This window comes from Rhododendron vialii, chromosome 3a, assembly GCF_030253575.1.
Source record: "Rhododendron vialii isolate Sample 1 chromosome 3a, ASM3025357v1".
Taxonomy (NCBI): Eukaryota; Viridiplantae; Streptophyta; class Magnoliopsida; order Ericales; family Ericaceae; genus Rhododendron; species Rhododendron vialii.
The window spans coordinates 14,662,242-14,683,047 of NC_080559.1; the positions used below are offsets into that span (position 1 = coordinate 14,662,242).

Consider the following 20,806-nt stretch of genomic DNA (forward strand, 5'->3'; position numbering starts at 1 on the left):
AAGAATATGTTCGTTTTAGGTCCCAAAATTCAATCTCTCTCTCTCTCTCCGCACTATCTCATATAAATTTTCCTTTCAATTATTAATCTTATTTATCTTTCTATCTCTCACTCATTATCTAAAAAATCCCCATCAAAACTTAAACCAAACAAACTGGAGTGTTAGATTCTCGAATCTTGAAATTTCAAAATCTTATTGTTTATAGTTCGGCCCCCACTTTTACAAAATTCTGGCTCCGTCCTTGCCGGAGCTACTATATTAGACTTGCTTTCTTTTTTTGAGATTTTGCCCACATGGTAGATGTTAGTACTTAATTAGGTTATGTTTGGTTCAATAGAATGAAATTGACAATGGAATGGAATTGATGTTGGAATGGTATTGGAGGAAATGAGATTGGAATATCCTTTCCATAAGTCTGAATGTGCTTAGGAATAGCTATTCTCATCCACAATGGAATGGTGTGACAATGTAATTTTTAGAGTAGCAATAGTAATTTTCGGTTGTGGCAAATAATGAATCTTTGAGGGACACTAATAATTTTTGTGTGGCAAAGAAATGGAATGACAATTCATTTGTTTTTCCAATGGAAAGACAATTCTCTTACTAAGGTGAATAGTGATTCCATTTGTAATGATCATTTCATTATTTAATGGTGAACCAAACATGGGAATAAGTATTTCATGGAATGACCATTTCATTTCAACGTTGATTTTAGCGAACTAAACATAAACTGAGGTTCGATACTCCCGTATGAACTCAAACCCGAAACTCACCCTGGAAACCGAAGGGTACAAGCTACTTGTACTGTCCTCAAGGTTAAGACTATATAGGACCCTGTTTCTCAACTGGTTTGCATGACCCAGCTTGTGCCCTTTTTGTATAAACCATCTCTTTTGTTTCAACCTGAAATATCACCATCGTTATTACAGTAGTTCGTTTCATTTCATACTATTAATTACCTAAGGCTACACTAATCTCACCGCAAAAGAAGTAGTACGATGTAATTAACCAAATCAAACGAGCAATCCCAAAGCGATTAAATTAACCCAAGCTAGAGATAAGGATACATCACACACTAGAGCTAAACCAAACCGAGAATCCGCACTCTATATATGGTGCTAATTAAGCATCTCTTGGATTATCAAAAAATTAAGCTTCTCTTGTCGAATCCACATACACGGTCGGTATAAACTGTGCTTGAATACCATCCACCACCTCCAATCCATGAACTCCCCTCACACCTACAGTATAGGAGTTACCCGAGGACAAAGAATGGCTTACGAGATTCAATTTAATTAGCAGCTCTAGCCGGTGCGCTTCTTTTACAACCATGCTACTTGCACATATGTTTTTGTACATATCTTGCACATATATTTTTGTGGGGCCCATATCGGGATCCCATAAAATCATTACTGCTTCTTTAATCCATTGATCGAGGACTTTGAACCACGTCGCCTTGAAATCTCAAGTGCGACCCTTGCCTATAAATCCTGGCCTTTCGAGTACTTCGGAATGGCCATATAGGTCTTGCGCATTGAAGAGTATAAGAAGTAAACCCTTGAGAGATCTTCAAACTTGTAGATGTAGTTTGTATGATTCCCTTTTGATGTAGAACACATGGAGGCCCAATTCCACGATCAGTTAGAGTGTGCCAAGCCTCGGAATCCTAAACAATGTTTAGTTTTCGATTACCCAATTTGGCAAAATTATGACGAGCTCGGAATAGGCCCAAACTTGGTGGGTTGACTTAGTTTCATGCTCCAGTCAAGGCTCACCACCCTAAGTTCATGAGCCCCAGTGTTTTTCGGCCTAATTCATTTGTTTATGCATTCAATTTACGTTTTTTGCCGTTTAAGGAAAGTTTTGATTCGTTAATAACTCTTAGACCGTAATTCCTTATTAATTGGTTCTTTTTGGGAAAATCTTTTTTTTCTTTCCCGCTTTCAATTTTAGGAAAAGCCCTAAATTTTGGGACTTTTTATTTTCTGACTTTATTTTTAGGGTTTCTAGGATTTCGGGCGTATATAAGGGTTATAACTGAATGTTTATGCAGCTTTTTATCAATAATATTCAGACTTTGTCTCTTTCTCTCGTGGACTCTAGTTTATCATTCATTCGATTAGTATGCATCTAATCTTTCTTATTAATTCCACTGCATCACCTTCAAAATACAAAGTGCTCTCAAATCTTTTTTCGCAATAAGGGTAGAAAGCGTTGGAGTACTAACATCTGTGTTTCCAGCAACTCGGAATTTTCTGTTGTGGTACAAAAGGATAAACAGGCTTACTTACAATACAATAGAGGAAAAGGTGTGCACAGTTGCGAACAAATATGTAGTAATTTGAAATTGTCTGATGATCATGGGTCCTAACGTGCATCATATGATTCTGAACACATCTGTGTGTTAGGATTTTCCACACAAATATGAGTACGTAGCATTGCTCACAATGATTCTAATGACGTTTGGTTCAACCAATTGCGTATGGCATTAGGGTGAGATTGGTCGAATCAGAAGGCATTTTAGTGGCAGACACAGACCATGCATGGTAGTTGCACCCCATGAGAAAAAGGAGGATCCATTTCAAGATCTTTGATTGCTTGTTCATACCCACACATAGCATCATCATTCAACTTTAAATTACTGTGAAGCAACCCAAAAAAATAAACACAAAAAAAAAAGAAAAAAAAAAGACCAAAAAGGAGTAAGGAATTAACCACAACTTTAGTTTTGCATTACATTAGTAAACAGTCTCCCTGATAAAGACAACAAGGCCCACATCACACCACAAATCTCCCAAGATACACTCGTATAATTATGTTTGGCTAAAGATAATGTAAGATAATTAATCTAAAGAAATTCCCCACTCTTTTGGAGAATTCAAGCCTGCAATTCACATTTACATTAGAGGGTTTTCAATAGTTATAGTGGACCAAAGAAAAGATCCGGTCACAATCCCACACAAAAAGCTTAAGAGAGGCTTTGAATATTCTCTCTCTCTCTCTCTCTCTCTCTCTCTCTCTCTCTCTCTCTCTCTCTCTCTCTTCCCTTTAGAGGTTAGGAACCGAAGGGTCATTGTTTCGGACGCCGAAATAGTGTCAAGTCCAAGAACGCTTAGATGTCTACTATTTTTTTTAGAGAAAACAGTTTTCTAAAATCTGAAAACATTTGTTTCGGGGTTTTCTGAAAACGGGTTTTTTTTTTTTTTTTCATAAATGTTTTCGAAAACAGTTCAAGGAACAAGTTTCCTGTGTTTTCCAGACAATAGAAAACAACACCAAACCAAACTAGGACTAAGGCAGGCTATAGTTTTCAGAGAGTAAAAATAGGTGAGTGAAAGGCATCCCTTTCAATCTGGATGCCTTTCTATGATTTTAACACTACGAAAACGACTGATCTACTAGCAAATCATGAGGAGCACTAACATATCAATTGGTCAATGGTGATTGGTGAACCACCTTTTGATACTTGGTGTTTGGGGAAGAAGAGTAAGAGGCTTCACAGGGGACCATAACCCTCTTCCTACTATTGAAACTACCACATGTACTAATGCCAGACTCCCCGTGCAGACTCCCCGGTGGTGGTGGAGAGGAAATGGTCACCGGTGGGATCTCCAAGGAGTTGAGTTGGGGTGGTGGGTGCTGCCACTGAGGCAGTGGCCCTGCTAGTAGGAGTGTTTGAAGCAGCGGCCCTGCTTCCATCACCGCCTTCAAAAACTTCCCATTCTCTGGTAATGGCTTCTCAGGTACCGAGTCTCCTGCCAGTTGAGGTGGCTGCAGCTGCGCCGGTGGTGGTGATGGAAATGATGATGGTGGAATTGGGTTGTTTTCAGTGGAATCTGAAGTTGAAAGTCCCCTGTTGGATCCTCCCCCTTTTAGTTCACCCGGAGCAGAATCTGATTTCCCTTCTTCTAGTTGTTGGAGTATGGTTTTTTCCAATTCCAGCATTCGGCATTTCCCTTGGAATTCATTTCTCTCCTTGATTGTCATTGTCAAGAGATCTTTGAGATGGAACAATTCCTCTTCTTTCCTTGCAATTTCCTCATGAGCAGAGAGAATTGTTGTCTCCAGTTCCAAAGTAGTGTACAACAGAGAATGCTTTAGCTCCTCAATTCCCTGTCAAATACAAAGAAAAAGGAAAAATTAACATCACCCAAAAAAGAGAAAAGCAACCAAGTGGAGTGGAAAGGAAAGGAAATCTAATGTGGTGACAAATTTCTTACCTCTTCTAAGTAGAAACAACCCCAGCTCAAGGGACTACATTGATCCTCCATTTTCTTCTAATGGTTAGAAGTAAAATCAGGGAATGCAGAGCAATATGCCTTTATTTGGCTCTTCCACTTCTTATAAGGACTTTGCTTTTCTTTTTCTTCCACTTTAGCTTTTTTTTTTTTTTCCATGGGGTAAGACAAAAAACACAAAAAGCCAAAAGCATGAAAAGGCCATAATGCTTGGGTTAAGACTTTAGAATCTGGTGCATAAGGACTGTAGTACTGTACTGTGAGGTAAGCAGAGAATGAGAATTCTGTAACCAAGTTGGGGCCAGTCCTAAAATGTAACGGCCACGACTTCTGCTGTTATGTGCTGAGTCTTGTATTGGAAGTTCACACCGAAGGTATGTGGTTAGGACCTTGAAACACTAGTTGAATTCCCTCCGATAGCTAAACCTACGGTGTCATATTTCCAAATTCCAACATTCAAAAATCAATTAGCCTTGTAAGAGAGCATGCATTTTTCCATTAACTCTAGTGCCTAAATTTGTCATCAAATCTTCGTTTGACGAACGGAATAAGCTTTTGAAAGCCACCAGGCAGTTTAATGGATTCTTTGCTCCATGAACCAAAACTAAACTGATCTTGAGTTTTTATCGAGTGATTCATTACATTTTGCCAGACTAACTCTTGGATGGAGACTCACATTTATAGCATCAAAAACATCTATGATTTGTTTGAATTTGAGCGAATTATTTATTTGTGCAAGATCTCACAAATTTTCTCTGGCACTCATAAATTAAAATCCTTTTTTTTTTTTTGTCAGGGAATTAATTAAATATTGGTAGATACCAGATTCAGTTAGATTTCTTTTTTAACTTTTTCCGTGGAACAACAAAGGGGAGTTACTGTTGGGGGAGGAATATATAGGACCAGAAGTGTTTAGCAGATTCCTCGGTCAAGCTAGAAGGGTAAAGTTCAAAGAGAGAAATGATTAAAGCAATTTGATCAATGGAGCTTTTTTTCGTTTCAGAGCATATGCTTAGGTTTTCTTTTTTGACCCTTAAAGAGGAACCTCAGGTGGATTAGATATGATACCTAAAACATGCAAACATGAACTTTATTTTCCATCTTTAGTTGGAAAGAAGTGCTGCAAAACCATTGGATCTACAACTAGGTTTAGACCCTTTTTGATTAGCCAAGCTAGGTTTCGGCTCTAATTTATTAAACTCTCAACTAGAACACATACACATTGCAAATTTTTTAGACTTTGAGCTCCCTCCATGTTAATTTCATGTAACTTAAAAGTTCACACCTCTCAAGAATAGAGAAATCGATTGACGGTTTCGCGAACCTCAGCCCAATGAAATCCTTATCTTTGATGCATTGCCATGCTCTTTTCCATCGATGAAAGTTTCTTACCATATTAACAAAAATGGACCCCAGCCCAAAAGGCAATGGATACTCCCCAGTTAATGGCAAAAAAGTTAGTTTCAATGAACTTTCTACATATATTAATGTACTTTCTCGGATATCTATACATCTTTCATAGATATCAATACACTTTTTACACATAAACCATTGCCCACTAAGTTTAGTTGAGGTTAGCATTTTCCATCTACTAAAACGTTGTACAGTTGCTGACTATGTTGATTTAGGAGAGGTCGTTGGTAAGCAATCTTATATATACCAACAATGACAGGCACAAAGATGGAAAGATACACTAAATTATTCTTAACTTCAGCACATTCTCATTAGCCGCATATCATCTCTAGCACATCGTTAGTTTCATACGTAGCTCCTCAAAAAACTCGTATTTTCCTCTCTTTAGTCCTTGTCTTTGCGAATTTTTTTGGGTCCGCCACTGATCTCATTTGAGTCAAACTCGGTTTGATATTCCCTCAATCCCAAATTGCAGTCCTCCTCTGAAAATTCGTGCAATATTTGAATCTAAAAAATAGAGTATTTTTGTACATAGTTTTGCGAATTTCTTTACACCAAATTAAAGAATTCACGAGAAAACTATACTTCGGTGCAAAATAATTCAAAGAACTATGAATTAGGAGTATGGTACTGAGGGAGTAGCACTTATGATATGGGACCATGATGGGTTCTATTGTGCATGGGTCACATGAAGAATCATCACATGGGACGTATCAAAAAAAAAAAACAAAGAATCATCACATGAGATTGTATCAATTCTTTGATCTCTAACAACTGTGGTCCACTCAGTCGGCCAAGACTCCTGCACCTCACTAGGAGATCAAGAGTTTTTTTTTTTTTTTGCTAAGCAAAAAGGATTTATTAATCTTTATAAAGGATTACAAAGATTAAAAGAATCAAGGACACACTGGCATAAAGCCACCCAAGATCTAAAGGAAGGCAAGACACCAACCGAAAAACAAAAACCAAAAAAGACCGACTTGAAAATACCAAGACCTAACAAGCAGAAACGAAAATCAAAGCACCAAACCATCAACATGAAGGAGATCAAAAGTTAGAATCTCTTCACCTACGTTTTGGGTATTATTCCCCCTGCATTTGTTTGAGTTATTTCTCCCTATAATGGAGTTATTGAGCTTATAGTAATTGTGGACTTCCTTCTAATTTGATGTAATTTTGATATTTGCATTCTCATACCACTTGAAATAAAAAGTAAAAAAATCTTTCATCTCTAGTGTGCCTCTCTCATTACTAAGGGGAGAGAAAGGGAGGGGAGTGAAAACGTGTTTTGGAAGAGAAGATAATGGGTAGGGTCCTCGTGGGGATCCTTTTGCATGACAAAGTGATTCCTTTGAACCGAAAAGAATAACGGCTCCCATTTTGACTGATTTTTTAAGTACAAAAATCAGACTTATTGGCCAAAACGCGTTCGCGTCTTGTCCTACAATCTCCAATCTGTATATATCTTGGATCCAACTAAAGAAATTCCTGTCCTTTCCATGCCCCGGAGTTCTTCTGTATGTCCTGTATTGGATCCAACTAACGAATTCCCTTCTTTTCCATGCCTCGGGTGAGGACCTAAGTTATATAATTCGTGCGCAAGAGTGTGAGTGAAGGCTCGAACACGAGTGTAAAAGAATTTCTAAGGCACATTCGAACTAGCTAGTATTCAAATGCAAAAGAGCGAGGAGGAGTGGAGTGGGAGCAGGAGCACATACCATTTTGAAGAATTATTATGTTACTGAGGTGTGGACAAGTTTGATGACAGACTTCATTTTTATTTTGAGAGAATAGAAAGGAAAAAAATTATTGAACCGCAAAAAAGAGGGGCGTGTGGGATCCAAAGAATATGCGCATTAGTGTGTAATTGATTAGGGCAAGTTCACCCGTTGATTCTAAAATAACTTTTTCAAATCATTTTTTGGCTTGCTATTGTGCCACAAAAGTCAAAATATAAAGAAGGGTGGATGATATAAAAAATTATCAAATGATTCTTTTGCCCTTGTGCGATATTAAATTAGATTATTCATTAGATTAAATATATAATTGCAAAATGCAATAAAACTAATTATTTTTTTGCAATTAAGCAATAATAATTTAGTTTACTATAATAAATTAATCAAATTAACCATTATAAAAAATTAAAAGTCATTATTTTTAAGAGTTTTTTATTCATTTCTTTTTTTAAATACGAAATGTAAAAATTTTAAGTTCGGTTTTTTATTATAAGTTATTTTCTTTGCTGAATCGTTAGTATCTAATTTTTTTATTTTGAATTATTAGTATCTATTTTTTTGCATGGGTTTATTGTTTATCTCAAAACATCAGGTTATCTTGGTAAGCAAATATAATTGTTTTTGTGGCTTCAGTTCTGTTTCGATTTGTGGCTTCATTTTCTGGTTTCAATTTGTGGCGATTTGTGGTTGTGGTTGTCAATAATTTAACTGCTCCAATTTTCAACCTGTTTGAACTAGTGCGGAGATCTTTTTTTTTCTGATCATTTTATCTTATAAGGTCATAATTAATTTTGTTTCCAATGCTCTTATAATCATTATCTACTCTAAATAAAGAGCAGATACTTGATTATGAGAACCCTTGAGACAAAAATTAACTATGACGCTTTAGGATAATATGATCAGAAAAAATAATATGTTCACACTAGTTCATACGGATTGAAATTTGAAGCACCTAATTTTTTTGCAACAGTTTATTTACTAAAAATATGGTAAAAAAATTAAGTGCTTTAATTTTCAATCCGTTTGAACCGGTGTGGAGATATTATTTTTTAATCATTTTATCCTAATGGGTGATAATTATTTTTGTCTTTAGGATTCTCATAATAAAGTATATGCTCTACAGGGTCACAAATAAAGAGCAGTTACTTAATTATGGGGGCCATAGTAATAAAAATTAATTATGACCCTTTAGAATAATATGATCAGAAAAGTAATATCTTCGCACAGTTCAAGTGGATTGAAAATTGGAGCACTTATTTTTTTGACAATCGCAATCACAAATCCCCACAAATCAAAACCAAAAAATGAAGCCACAAATCGAAACATAAATAACGTCACAAATCTGATCTAGGTAAGGGGGATGAGGAGGGACGCAGGGGCTGCTATCCCAATTTTGGGGCCCACCCCGGTCTCGCTCTAATGATCTAAATCGTTCATTTTGTAGAGCTCGTTGAGTAAAACAACTATGCAAAAAATCAGCTTAATTGGATATCATTAAATACCTGATCGGAGCCCATATAACTCTCAGTCCATGAGTTACAGTGGATTTGATCCAGTGTTTCGGATCCATTCTTTTTAAGATAAAAAGGTTCCGATCAGGTACTTAATGATATCCAATTAAGCTGATTTTTTGCATAGTTGTTCTACTCGACGAGCTCTACAAAGTGAATGATTCAGCTCATCGAAGCGAGACCGGAGTGAGCCCCAAAATGGGACGCAGCAGCATGCTGCTGTCCCCTTGGGGACAGCAGCCCCCCTCCCTCCGATGAGGAGGGGTGAAATGGTAAAAAAAAAACCTGGGAAATTAGGGGTATTAATTATGCCCACCTCAAAATCCATCGAAAAATTATGCCCACAAATGGGAGTCTACGGGAGTATTAAATCGGAAGGGTATTAACTAATACCCCTCTATTTGGCAAGCCAACCCAAGGCTACAGGGGTATTAATTTGCTCATCCGCCCACATCAACTATTACCCCCTCCTTATTAACTATCACCCTCTCCTTATGCAGCAACCAATCTTTCTTTTCTTTTTCTTTTTTTGAAACATCAAAAATATTATTAAGAACTTGATAGTTGATAGGGTACATCAAGTTGAGGGAAGAGGAAAGATGGATCCAACCAAATGTTGGACAAACACCTAGAGGGACAAAGGCCAAAACACCTAAAGGCAGGCCCATAACAAACAGACGAAAGCCGAAACACCAATGGCCTAAAATGCCCAGATTAGACATTAAACTCAGTATAAACACCTATGGGCCAAACTACCCAAATATGAAATCTCAGCACAAAAGAATCCGGCCAAGCCCAGCCCAAAGCCAAGCCCAGTCCCAATACCCCGAACCTAGCCCTAAGCAGATCACCACCACTGCCGCCGCTCGCCACACCGCCGACCACCTCCCCAGCAGGCAAACCAACACCACCAAGCAACCACCCACCCTGGCCGTGAAACTAAACCCCCAGACTTCGAGAAACACGATGACCCACGCCGTCCGATCCCCTCACACTCCCAAACCCCATAGATGCAGCCAAGAAATCGGCATCTCGATCCTCATAAACGGCAGAAAATCCGAGAGCCAAGGATCCATGAACTCTGTCGATAACTGCCTCCTCGTCGTCGCCCGTCGAAGCTCCAAGCAGATCTACGCTCTATTCCACCGGCCAATCCAAAAACCTGTCATTATGCTCCACTTGCCGCTAGGCCAAAACCGGCAACACTCAAGAGTGTTGTGCGGTGGGAGAAAACACGAGAACCAGCCCCATCAGTCGCCACACGATCACGCCATTAGGCCTACCAGCAACACCCAAAAGTTGTAGCCAGCGATTGAGACGGCGACCAAGAGGAACGGCAATTAAATCGATGACTATTGGTGAAGGAGATGGTAATATCCGGCCCCAACCCCATGCCCTAAGTCAAAAACAGATCGTCTTTGTTGGTCCATCCGAGCAGCCAAAAAGAGAAGAAAGTGGAGAAACAGTTAAGATAATAAAGCAAATGTGATTTATTAAATATTACCAGTACACAAAAAGCATAGAAAAACAAGAAGGAGAAGGGAACAGGAATTAAAAGAAGAAGATAATAAGAAGTAATTTATCTCAGAACATCCAACCGAGATCTGCTGAAGGATGCACCCAAACCGGTTCAACCCACACAACAATTGTTGAACATTCCTTGTTATTTGGAGGACAGCTCCACTTATCCATTACACATCGGTGATTCAGAAAGCTCCTGAAATGATGCCACCGAAATTTTATGACATCGTACTTGGAAACATTGCGGTCACCACATCATGCATGACCATTGAAAGTGTCGAAGACTTCCGTCTCATTTTGCAGCTTCTGAAAAGCTCTGTGCGGGCGACTTCTCATCTGGTATTCCAAGTTAATTTGCCAATCTCCATCACGGAAATTTTTTGTAACCTTGAGAGGTTCCTCCAATAAAACCTCATGGAAAACGTTTCAGTGCGCACAGTTAAACCTGGGTCCCGCACTTAATAACGAAGGAAAACAGATTAACTTGAGAGCACTGTTTGTACATACCCTCAGGTAGACCCAAAAATCTCCATCAATTGTTAACAACATCGAAAGTGCTGAAACTGCCACATTCATGTAAGCAATACCAAATCCCATGCACAAATACTGTATTCACCACATGGCCACTAACCCCGTGATATTCAAACGAATTGCTCTTCCATGTAGACTCTCTTCGGCAACATGTCCTAATTTCGATCCCGAAATCATTACAGCTTATTGCAAAAACCACACAATCTGGAGATGTGGGAGGAGCTGATACATCAAACACAGGACACCATAATTTATCACATCTATAAGAAGGATGTCAATCCTTGCCCTGGAAAATAGATTGAGGAAAAAAAAGAAAAGAGCACCCATTCTTGGAAGAAAATAACAGCAGCCACCCATGCCTTGACAGCAAGAATCAAGTTTCACATAGCTCCAGAATGTCAGTATTGTAAATACATTGACTTGATAAGTCCCCAAATTTGCCCGTTGTTTGGAGAAAGTGCTGTTTATTTTGAGAAAGGTGAAGCCCCTCTGGGAACTCTTCACTTCTAAAGAGCATGAACCATGGTAACTGTCTTGGTAACTGTTTTTGAGATATGAAAGCTGAACACTCAGAGAAAGCAGAGTGCCAACACTTGCACACAACTCGGAAAGATAGGTAATCTTGAACTGAGAGATAGCCAAGTACAATGAGTAAAAGCTCCCTTGGAAGACAAAACAAGCACCTTTTTCTCCACCGTTCCACGTACCATTCCTTAAATCATGCACTTTACCCTCATCCATCGATGAACTGCCCCTTGTTTGCTGAGCTCAGAAGGGAGAACACTAGCAGAAATATGCTCCTTTTTCCACAAAAAAAAAAAACAGAAAGAATCAGTAGTAAATCCTGAGCAAAACCAAAAACAAATCAGTACTAGTAAGTAATCTTAGACTACATATAGTGATATGCAAAAAACTGCAAGAAAACTGAGAAAAAATTGACCACGGGACTACCAAATGCAATTTACGATCCTTCTTATTTTAATAACTAATAATTGTAATATTTTGATTTTGTAATATAACTGTTGAAAAATTTATAGCCCATGAGTGGTATTCTTTAGTATGCAGCAATAAAGTCCATCACCATATGCAGAATCGATCTTGATAAATGCTGATTTCATTTGGTCAGACAGATTTCTTTCGTAAGTTATCTTTTTGGCAAAGATACTTTTACTTTTCACATAGAAAGTTCAATATTGCTGATTCAACCAAACATCGCACAAAAAATTAGAATACTAAAACAAGGATACTACCTAAGCTTAATGCATACTTCAATTATGTTAGTTAATTTTCCTCCAAATTATACAACAGAAATTAAACACTTGAACCTATCCTAAACAGACACAACATGAGTGTATAAACGTTTTAACCAATCAGTCATGAGACATTTTATGTACAACTGAAACGAGTTTTAGGTCCTTGTCCTTATCACTAGAAAGGTTGACCAAGTATTGCGTACAACAGGGTATTGGTGCATAACGGTATAACCTTTGTGACAATTATAACAGAGTTGACTTTTGACAGTAACCAAACTACCCAACAGGCACATTGAATAGGACATAACTATTTATCTCAACAGTATTGTCCATGAGCGTCCACCCAAACAATTTAAACCCATGGTAGCAACCACCTGCTCTAAATTCTTGAACTTAAGAACGTGACCATAACTGCAAAATTACATTTCAAGAGCAACACCTCCCACACCCAAAATTGTCATTGTCTTTCAAAAAAGCTTTGTATAAGAAAGAGAATTCTAACATGTTCAACTTGTTTCTGCAGGAAATAACACGTCAGCCCTAAAACAAAAATATCAGCTCGATCAAGTAAAGTTGACCTATCTTGCCTTAACTTTGGACGAGTCGTCATTCATATACCAGTGTAAATCCTAACAATGGGTGGCAATCTCCACAGGGACATCTCCATAGAGCAAAGGCAGAGATTTAATGTAACTTGAATATTGTGTTCTGGACCTTTCAGAACCGAAAATGCTTAAAACAGGAGTAGGTCTGCAAGCCAACCAAGCCGTTCACAGACGACTCAGAGCTCTCGTTTAATTACACAAGGAACGAGCTCGAGCCTAGGATTGGAACTCGATTACTAAACAAGCCGAGTCGTAGAAGCAGGCTTGGCTCAGTTAATAACTTAACTTTATGTCTATGTTACAGATTAACAACACAGTATCAAGTATATAATTATGCACATCACTTTATGAGACTTGCATCTCTCTCTTCAAATTGTGTGAGGACTCTAGAGCACACTCTTTTATAGAGGCTGAGATGCCTCAAGCTTCTCTACTCTACTCTACAGATGTGGGACCTCAGTAACAAAATCCTTCGATAAACCCTCCGCCCCATTTTCATGCTCTCAATCCTCAGTCCACGAATCTGTTACTTAGTAAGGGAAAAGAGTCTACCGTTCTCACTCCCAAGTTCTCAATCTAACACAGTATAATATCAAGCTTAGATTGACAATTTGAGTGTTAGTTAACAAAGTGGGACTACAATAAGAGTACTACATGCAGATTACTTCAGCTAAATAGAAACGCAAAGGTATGTGAACAGTTATTCTACAAATAGAATTTTCAATAGAATTTGAATTAAGAAAATCAAGAAGGCTAGAATGATGGCTATAAACCTATAAGGCTACCTGATTAAACAATACCTCGGGAACACTAAATTTTTTCTATCAACCAATCACCTTATTAAATCCATTTCCTAATCTCTAATTGTAAATGAATCTCCTTTTTCTTTTTTACGACGTATGCAGATTAATCTCTTAGGAAGTTAAGAATATTTTAAATGGTTGCCTAATATTGAACTGTTTATTAAAAATCTACATTCAATCACAGAGATATGTTTGATGCACAACACATCAGCGTAGGGTAAATTGTTTATTTGAGAATGCTAACCTGCAATATTGGTGTAGAATATGAGGACTTTGAGAGTGGACGTGATATGCCAAAAGAGAGAAAATGGTAGATAAACGTTTCAGTCCACATTGATAATAAATACACTAGAGATACATGACTGGGTGGATAATATCATGAGTCCATCTAAATGCATTTGGTACAGATTTCATGGCAATACTAGGGAAATAAGTGTGTAGTACCAATCATCAAAGCAATTTATGTTCTCACTGTGCAGCCAAAAATTCTAAAATGGTGAAGAGAGGCCAGAGACAAAGGTTAACAAAGGTACTGTTTTTCCAGTTTAACTGTACAACATTGCTCCTGCATGGGTTTAGCGGCTAGACTAGCTCTTGTATAGCCAGGAAGGCATTAGTTGTCTGGTTCACTATGCTATTTCCATGCCAATAAAAGTCTTTTAAAGAGCTTGCTCGAGCCCATCCTGAGGTTGAAAAACATTTCCCGAGTTGAGTTCGAGCCCGATACCTTTGGCTCGAGCCGAGCTCAAGCTAACGCAAATTGCAAAGTTGTCTGAACAAAGCTCGAACATTGAAAAGCTCAGCTTGATTGGCTCGTTTGCAGACCTAAACAGGAGCACGTGCTTTCTGCAACTACAAGTTTACAGAATATGAATTCCCAAATAAAAACTCACCTTTTTCAATCTTTGACCTATTCAACTGAGATAGAGGCTGGGTGAGATTGACAAAAGGGAACACAAGGAGCAACAAACAAATAGTCCACCTGTCCAAAATATAAGCATTCTTAAAACTTCAAAACATAGACTATTCAGCTTCAAACAGTATCGCTTATAAACTGTGACATATATATTGACACTACGTATATAAACATTGAAAGTAAAAAAGGTAATGTCCAAAATCAATGCTTGGTTTTGAATTTTAGTGCATAAGTTTCATGTCTCTCTAAAAGTTCGAACAACCGAAACAGACAAACACATTTTCACGAAGTAATTCCGTATACATAAATAACAGGAGACAAAAAGCTACCAGCATCATCACTAACATTAAACAATAAGCTTCACAAAAAGTAATTCAATATAGATCAAAACCTTATAAATCCCCACACAAAATAAGGATATGCATAGCCGAAACAAGCACTCATATGATTCAAAGAAGTAAGCAATACGTTAAATCCACATCCACACAATTTAGTCCTTCACAAAATTAGCAAATTTGGTCTCCAGAAAAGCAACCAGTTAGCATATAGCAGAAAGCAGTAAACTTGAGTTTAAAACAAGAAAATTACTTCTCAGAATCTTAGCGGTACAATCCCAGAACTCTGCAGACTACGGTTGAGGTTTTGACGAAATTAAACACCAGAAGCTAAAAGGCCAGGTAAGAGTTCTCTCATTCTTTCCTACACTTTTTTCATCACCCAAACAGTTGGGGGAAGAGTAAAACAGAGATGAAACGATGGGTTTTCAAAGACGATTTAGTAATAGTGCACGAGCAATTGGCAATGAGTGGAGATGCCACCCAGGCTCATATACTAGTTTTGGAGGAGATAATTAACCAATGTGGGACAATATCCATCACTCCCCCTTTATGTGTGACCCCCGACTCGCACATGGAGAGGTCAACAAAAGATCCGGAACACGCAGATCACAACAAAACAAAGTGCAACTATGGCACAAATAAAAGGAAAAAGCCTCTGGAAACCTAGCTCTAATACCATATTAAAGCATCCACCTCAAAACCAATTGGCAAGGAGTGAAGATGCCGTTCAGACTCATATACTAGTTTTGGAGGAGATAATTAACCGATGTGGGACAATATCCAACGGTTTCTAATTAAATGTATTGAGAGAAATTAGGTTAGGGACTTCAGATACGTAGGTTGTTTGAGGAAAAAGAGAGGGAGAGAGAGATGAAGGTGGTGAACAAAAAGTATCATTTTTCAGTGAACAAAAGCAAATAACAGTTAAAACACCACAGTTGAGAGAGAGAGAGAGAGATAAGGTGATGAACAAAAATTTGACCTTTTTCAGTAGAGAGGCAAATAACACAACAGTTGAGATAGAGATGGAGGGGATGAACAAAAAGTTTGAACTTTTTCAGTAAAAAGAAAACAAACAACCAGCCAGTGCTCTGCTTAATCAATAATTAATCGAATTAACATAAGCGCACCCGCCAGTGCTTTGCTTACTTACAGAAATGGCCAGGTGAGATTTTCAGCCAATTGTTCGCAGCAGCTTGAGCTTGAGCTTCCACTTCCACCCTCTCGGCCTCTATGATTAGCAAAGGCAGATGCTGAAACAAACCATTCCAAATTCACCATCAAAACAATTTTTTTTTTCCCAATTGAGGATGACATAACCTACTCGGTTTATTTTTCAACACGAACTTTGGCTCTGTTTGACACCATGAATACATGAATCACGCTACACGAAATACACCATGAATATATAAATCCATCGTGAATTCACATCCGATTTCCGAAATACACCATGAATACGTGAATTCGCATCCAATTTCCGAAATACACCATGAATCACTATTCAATCCAAATATAAGTTGGAAAATTGCACCATGGTCCTAAAATACACAGACAATATCTCAGACTTTGAGAATCCATATCAAAATAAAAAAAAATTGACCCAAAAATTCTTGAGCAAAATTCTTACAAAACTTTAAATCTATAGAGAACCCTAAAAGTTTCAAAACACTTCAAAATCAAAGAAGACAAACACAAAACGAAAACAACAAGTTCTCCAAATAGTTGTGCCACTGCAGCTTTGGTCCCATGGAGAAACAAAACCTTCCTAGATCTGTATGAAGTTCCAAGAAAATCAGAGGAGGGGATAGTAATTAGCAATACAAAGCTCCGGAAGAGTTTCTCTTACCAAAAAACTCGCCGACTATTCGGAACAAACGTTGGAAGCCGCTCGATTGGTGCCCACCGCAGATTCTCCTTGTCGTAAGGTCATGGCACTTCTTTCCTACCAGAAACCCACAAACGCTCCCAGTGAGGTCGTGGTGGATGATTTGACAAATTCCGGTGAGGATTGTGATAAATAGGCAATGCAATATTACTTTTAACCTGATAATAGTTACACGAGATGATATCATCTTCTTGTAACGCAGAACAACCATTACAAAGTTCTATAGGCAAAATGCAGAGTAAAACTTATGCATTTGTCTAATACATTCCGTAATGAGAATTTATATCTATGAACAAAAAGTAGAAATTTAAGCATGAAGTTTTAATCATATATGATAGCCATAACACTTTAACAACTATAAGAGAATGAGAAATAGTTCAAGATAAGTTATGAGCATAGTTCCAAATAATCCCTTAACTCTTACCTGGAAAGTCAAGAAGGACTAACCTTGAGTTTGCAAGACTGGGTGAAGCTGTGAAGATTTTTCAGATTCAATGGAACTGTTTGAAGACTTTCATTTGTTCTTAAACTCTATTGCTATATGTGACCTCACAAAGTCAGTATTTCTATAGATCTTTTGTCCAGGCTGAAGTTAGTTTTGTCATGTAGCTTTGTTTTCCTTGGTAACTTAAAGTCAAATCTTAGTAAATTTGATCAATTTGTTGCCCTGTCAGTAAAAGATCTTTCTGCTATGACTCTATGAGTAGTGAAATGCATACGGTAGTGTGTTTATGTCATGGATCAAAGTAGATATTTTAGAAATGTGCCTAAATGCGAGAATGCGTTTGTTTTTGTATTTTTTGGGTCAAAATAGAACCTTTGGAAGGGAAAGCAAAACAAACTGGAATATGTTTTTTAGAATAAAATATTATTCATTGAAATATTTTCCAACACCTCTGTATGCTCGGTAGTTTTTTATCATGCTACTTTATATTGGTTTTATCTTCTTTTTTGTTTTGTTTTGGAGAATGGTTTTATCATGGTTGTAGGAGTAACAATCTAATCTGGTAATCTAGGAATAAAGGCTTGGAAGTTGGAAGCCGGTTTGACAGTTGTCGGCTGCTGCATATACATACGAAAGATACAAAATTTGGTTAGACTCCTTACATATGAAATCATTAACTCTCAATACGACAACTTTGAGTTTCAATCGTAAGGGGTTGTTCCCACTACTACTCCATAGATCTATTATACTTTGTATACTTTGGGTCTTGTTGCGATATAGAATTAGAGACTCAATTGCAAAATAACTTGCAGAAGGGTAACGTGGTATTGTTGTGTGGGATCATGAAAACAATTGAGAAGTTCATAAGTGCTTGGTTGAAGGAAGCTTCAATCTGAAAGATCTTCTAAGTGACTTCTTTGATGATGTGTTTAAGATTGTAACAAACGGGAGGAACAATGAGGCCATAAAGACCCTAGAAAGTATAATGCTATACCAATCGAAATGCATTATGAATGAAGGATTGAGGGAGATGCTGAGAGAAACTTTGGTCGAAAGTCTCCCTAGCATGGAAAAGAGCATGGCAGAAGAAGCTACCAAACTCATTTTTCTGAGGTTTACCGCTCGCCGAAACACTAATGGAAAGCTTCCCAGGGGTCTTCATTTGTGCCCAAAGGAAGGTAAATTTCTTCCATCAGTAATGTAATGCATGTACATGCATTACATTACTGATGGAAGAAATTTACCTTCCTTTGGGCACAAATGAAGACCCCAGGGGAACCAGTGTTTTGGCGAGCAATAAGCCTCGGAAGAATGATTCTGGTAGCTTCTTCTGCCATACTATTTTCCATGCTAGGGAGACTCTCAACCAAAGTTTCTCTCAGCATCTCCCTCGATCCTTCGTTCGTAATGCATTTCGGTTGGCATAATATTATACTTTCGAGGGTCTTTATGGCCTCATTGTTCCTCCCCTTTGTTACAATCTTAAACACATCATCAAAGAAGTCACTGAGTAGATCTTTCAGATTGAAGCTTCCTTCAACCAAGCACTCATCTGCAAACTTCTCAATTGTTTTCAAGGTCCCACTCAACAATACCACATTACTCGTTAGCCGAGGACGCTGTCGCCGAAAGCCGCTCACAGTTTGACCAGTTGGGCTTTGCAATGTGAGCTACAAGATTATTCCAGATTATCATTTCTAGAATACCACCTCTCTTAGACGACATCATTAGCCCCTATCAATCCAGCTTCATCCCCTGTAGATGGACGCAGATAAAATCATCATATTCCGGAAAATTATACATACTTGTGTTTTAAATTTTTGAAAAAACACATAATGGATCGTTTTGGATTTTACTTGCCGTAGAACATCATACAATTCGGGAATTTAGGACCGAAGAAGTCTATTATTTTGGTTCTTAATCTTCGTGTTACAAAGTTATGATTTTTGGTGGTTTTACTCCAAACTCAACACCATTGTCATTAAATACCCTCTCTCTCTACCTTATCTCTTCTCCACCTTCTTTCTAAACAACGACCTAGGGTTTCGTTTGGGGAACGTGGGGGCTGCCCCTTCTCCTCCTCCACCTCCCCCTATCCTTCTCCTCCACCCTCACTCATCCTCTACCCTTACCCGTTCGTTTAGCTTCCAGTCCCCGTTCGGATAGAACCGATAGATTCAGGTTCGGTTGAGCTCCGGCGGGGGCTTTTGCTTACAAGGGCGACGTTCTTGGTCAACGGTGTGGGGCTTGCTCCAAGCTTGGGCCCTTTGTCTTCTCCAAAGCCAGTGTGCTATGGCGGTGGTGTGGTTAATAATAGAGGTAGGAGGGTAGAGTAGAGTTCAGTTTTAGTTTTTTTCTGTTTTCCCGACAACTTTTGCTAACGTTTTTCCTACCACCTGGTTTCCCCAATCCGGTTTGTACCGACTTGGGTTTTTCCCCAAATTTGGTGTGGTTTGGTTGGTGGGCAAATAATCTACTTTATTTTAGGTGTTAGTTGGTGAATCGTTGTTTTGGCTGCGTATTTGGTTGGTTTTGTGCTTCTCGGACTGTTATCCTGCTTGTCGTGGCTGCGAGGATTCGGCGTGGGGCTGTAGCTTACCGGTGTTTTGCTTCTCGCGGCAAGAGTCCGCCATGTCAGTGGGGGCTTGCCTTTGAGTAGCGTCCTACGTTTTGTGGTTGCGAGCCTGTGTATCAGGTCAACGGGTCTTGAACATGCTAGTGTGGCTCTGGTGTGGCTCTGGGATGGTGGATCTGTGCTCCAGATTTCATATGTGCTTTCTAGGGTTTGAGCTTGGTATCCTTGTAGAATTCTCTATTGCCTTTTCTACGACTAATTCTTAAGTACCGACGTTTCGCTGGACCAGCACTTGCAGTAGGTGACTCTGTCTAGATTTTGGTAGTTTTGGTTCATTCCGGTGCCTGTGTCTAGATTTTGATAGTTTGGTTCATTGGTAGTTTTGGTTCATTCCGGTGCCTGTGTCTAGATTTTGGTAGTTTTGATTCATTCCTTTTATCTTTTGATTATTTTTGTAATGCCTTGTGGCTTCAATATATGATATTGACCATTTCAAAAAAAAACGCCATTTTCGTTTCTGAAGCATTTCGAATTTTCGTTTCTGAAGCATTTCGAGGTCGTCTATGGTGCTAATCAACCATTTTCGTACCATGGACTACCCTTTTACTTTCGATTCTGTGGAAAAAATCGGTTTTCTACGTTTCATGGGTCTTAAAAAATAGAGAGAGAGAGAGAGACCTGATGGAGAAGAAAGAAGGGAGAGAGACGCCAGGAATGGTGCTGCTGCTTGCGGAAGTGGTGGTGGACGCTGGTGTAGGTGGGGGGCCAACCGTGATGGTGATGATGATGCAGTCGAAGGGAAATTATCCGCGTATTTATGGCCGGTAATAAACGTTTATTATCGGTCATAAATACTTCTACAAGTTTCTACAAGTGTATTCCGGATAATTTTTGAATATTTTTCTTTGTTTCTAGCACTTTTGTAGAATTTATTTACTCTGTATCTAATAAAATATACAAGGGTGTGAAGACCACACAAACACAAGTTGATCTAAGGGCTAAGATTCATTTGATCTAAAGACTGTCAATACATTAT

At 38.4% G+C, this 20,806-nt stretch overlaps 2 protein-coding genes across 10 annotated transcripts; both read right to left on the minus strand.

The window, feature by feature from the left end:
• Positions 1-2,710: 2,710 nt before the first annotated feature.
• Positions 2,711-4,337, minus strand: LOC131319067 (uncharacterized). Its single transcript, XM_058349172.1, has 2 exons — positions 4,221-4,337; positions 2,711-4,113 (listed from the first exon to the last, which is right to left on the minus strand). Exons 1-2 carry the CDS (start codon positions 4,269-4,271, stop codon positions 3,427-3,429), a joined length of 738 nt encoding a protein of 245 aa, XP_058205155.1. The 5' UTR covers positions 4,272-4,337; the 3' UTR covers positions 2,711-3,426.
• A 6,035-nt stretch (positions 4,338-10,372) lies between these two features.
• Positions 10,373-20,581, minus strand: LOC131319004 (uncharacterized). 9 transcript variants are annotated; one of them, XR_009197858.1, is made up of 4 exons: positions 16,712-18,375; positions 16,019-16,118; positions 14,339-14,593; positions 10,373-11,750 (listed from the first exon to the last, which is right to left on the minus strand). XR_009197858.1 is itself a non-coding variant. In XM_058349093.1 (4 exons), the coding sequence occupies exons 1-4, from the start codon at positions 16,959-16,961 to the stop codon at positions 11,734-11,736; spliced, it is 492 nt and encodes a 163-aa protein (XP_058205076.1). In that variant the 5' UTR covers positions 16,962-18,376; the 3' UTR covers positions 10,373-11,733. The 9 variants fall into 9 exon arrangements, 4 of the variants coding, with proteins under 4 accessions (XP_058205076.1, XP_058205075.1, XP_058205077.1 ...); XM_058349093.1 differs by having other exon boundaries at positions 14,339-14,463; positions 16,712-18,376; XM_058349092.1 differs by having other exon boundaries at positions 10,373-11,794; positions 14,339-14,463.
• Positions 20,582-20,806: the final 225 nt, after the last annotated feature.

Coding starts and splice junctions, on each gene's coding strand:
- LOC131319067 (XM_058349172.1), bottom strand. CDS start 4,271: ATGGAGGATCAATGTAGTCCCTTGAGCTGGGGTTGTTTCTACTTAGAA. Junction 4,114..4,220: donor GTTGTTTCTACTTAGAAGAG/GTAAGAAATTTG, acceptor TGTATTTGACAG/GGAATTGAGGAGCTAAAGCA.
- LOC131319004 (XM_058349092.1), bottom strand. CDS start 16,961: ATGGTTGTTCTGCGTTACAAGAAGATGATATCATCTCGTGTAACTATT. Junction 16,119..16,711: donor AATAGTCGGCGAGTTTTTTG/GTAAGAGAAACT, acceptor GGTTTGTTTCAG/CATCTGCCTTTGCTAATCAT. Junction 11,795..14,338: donor GAGCTCGGCTCGAGCCAAAG/GTATCGGGCTCG, acceptor GGTTTTGCTCAG/GATTTACTACTGATTCTTTC.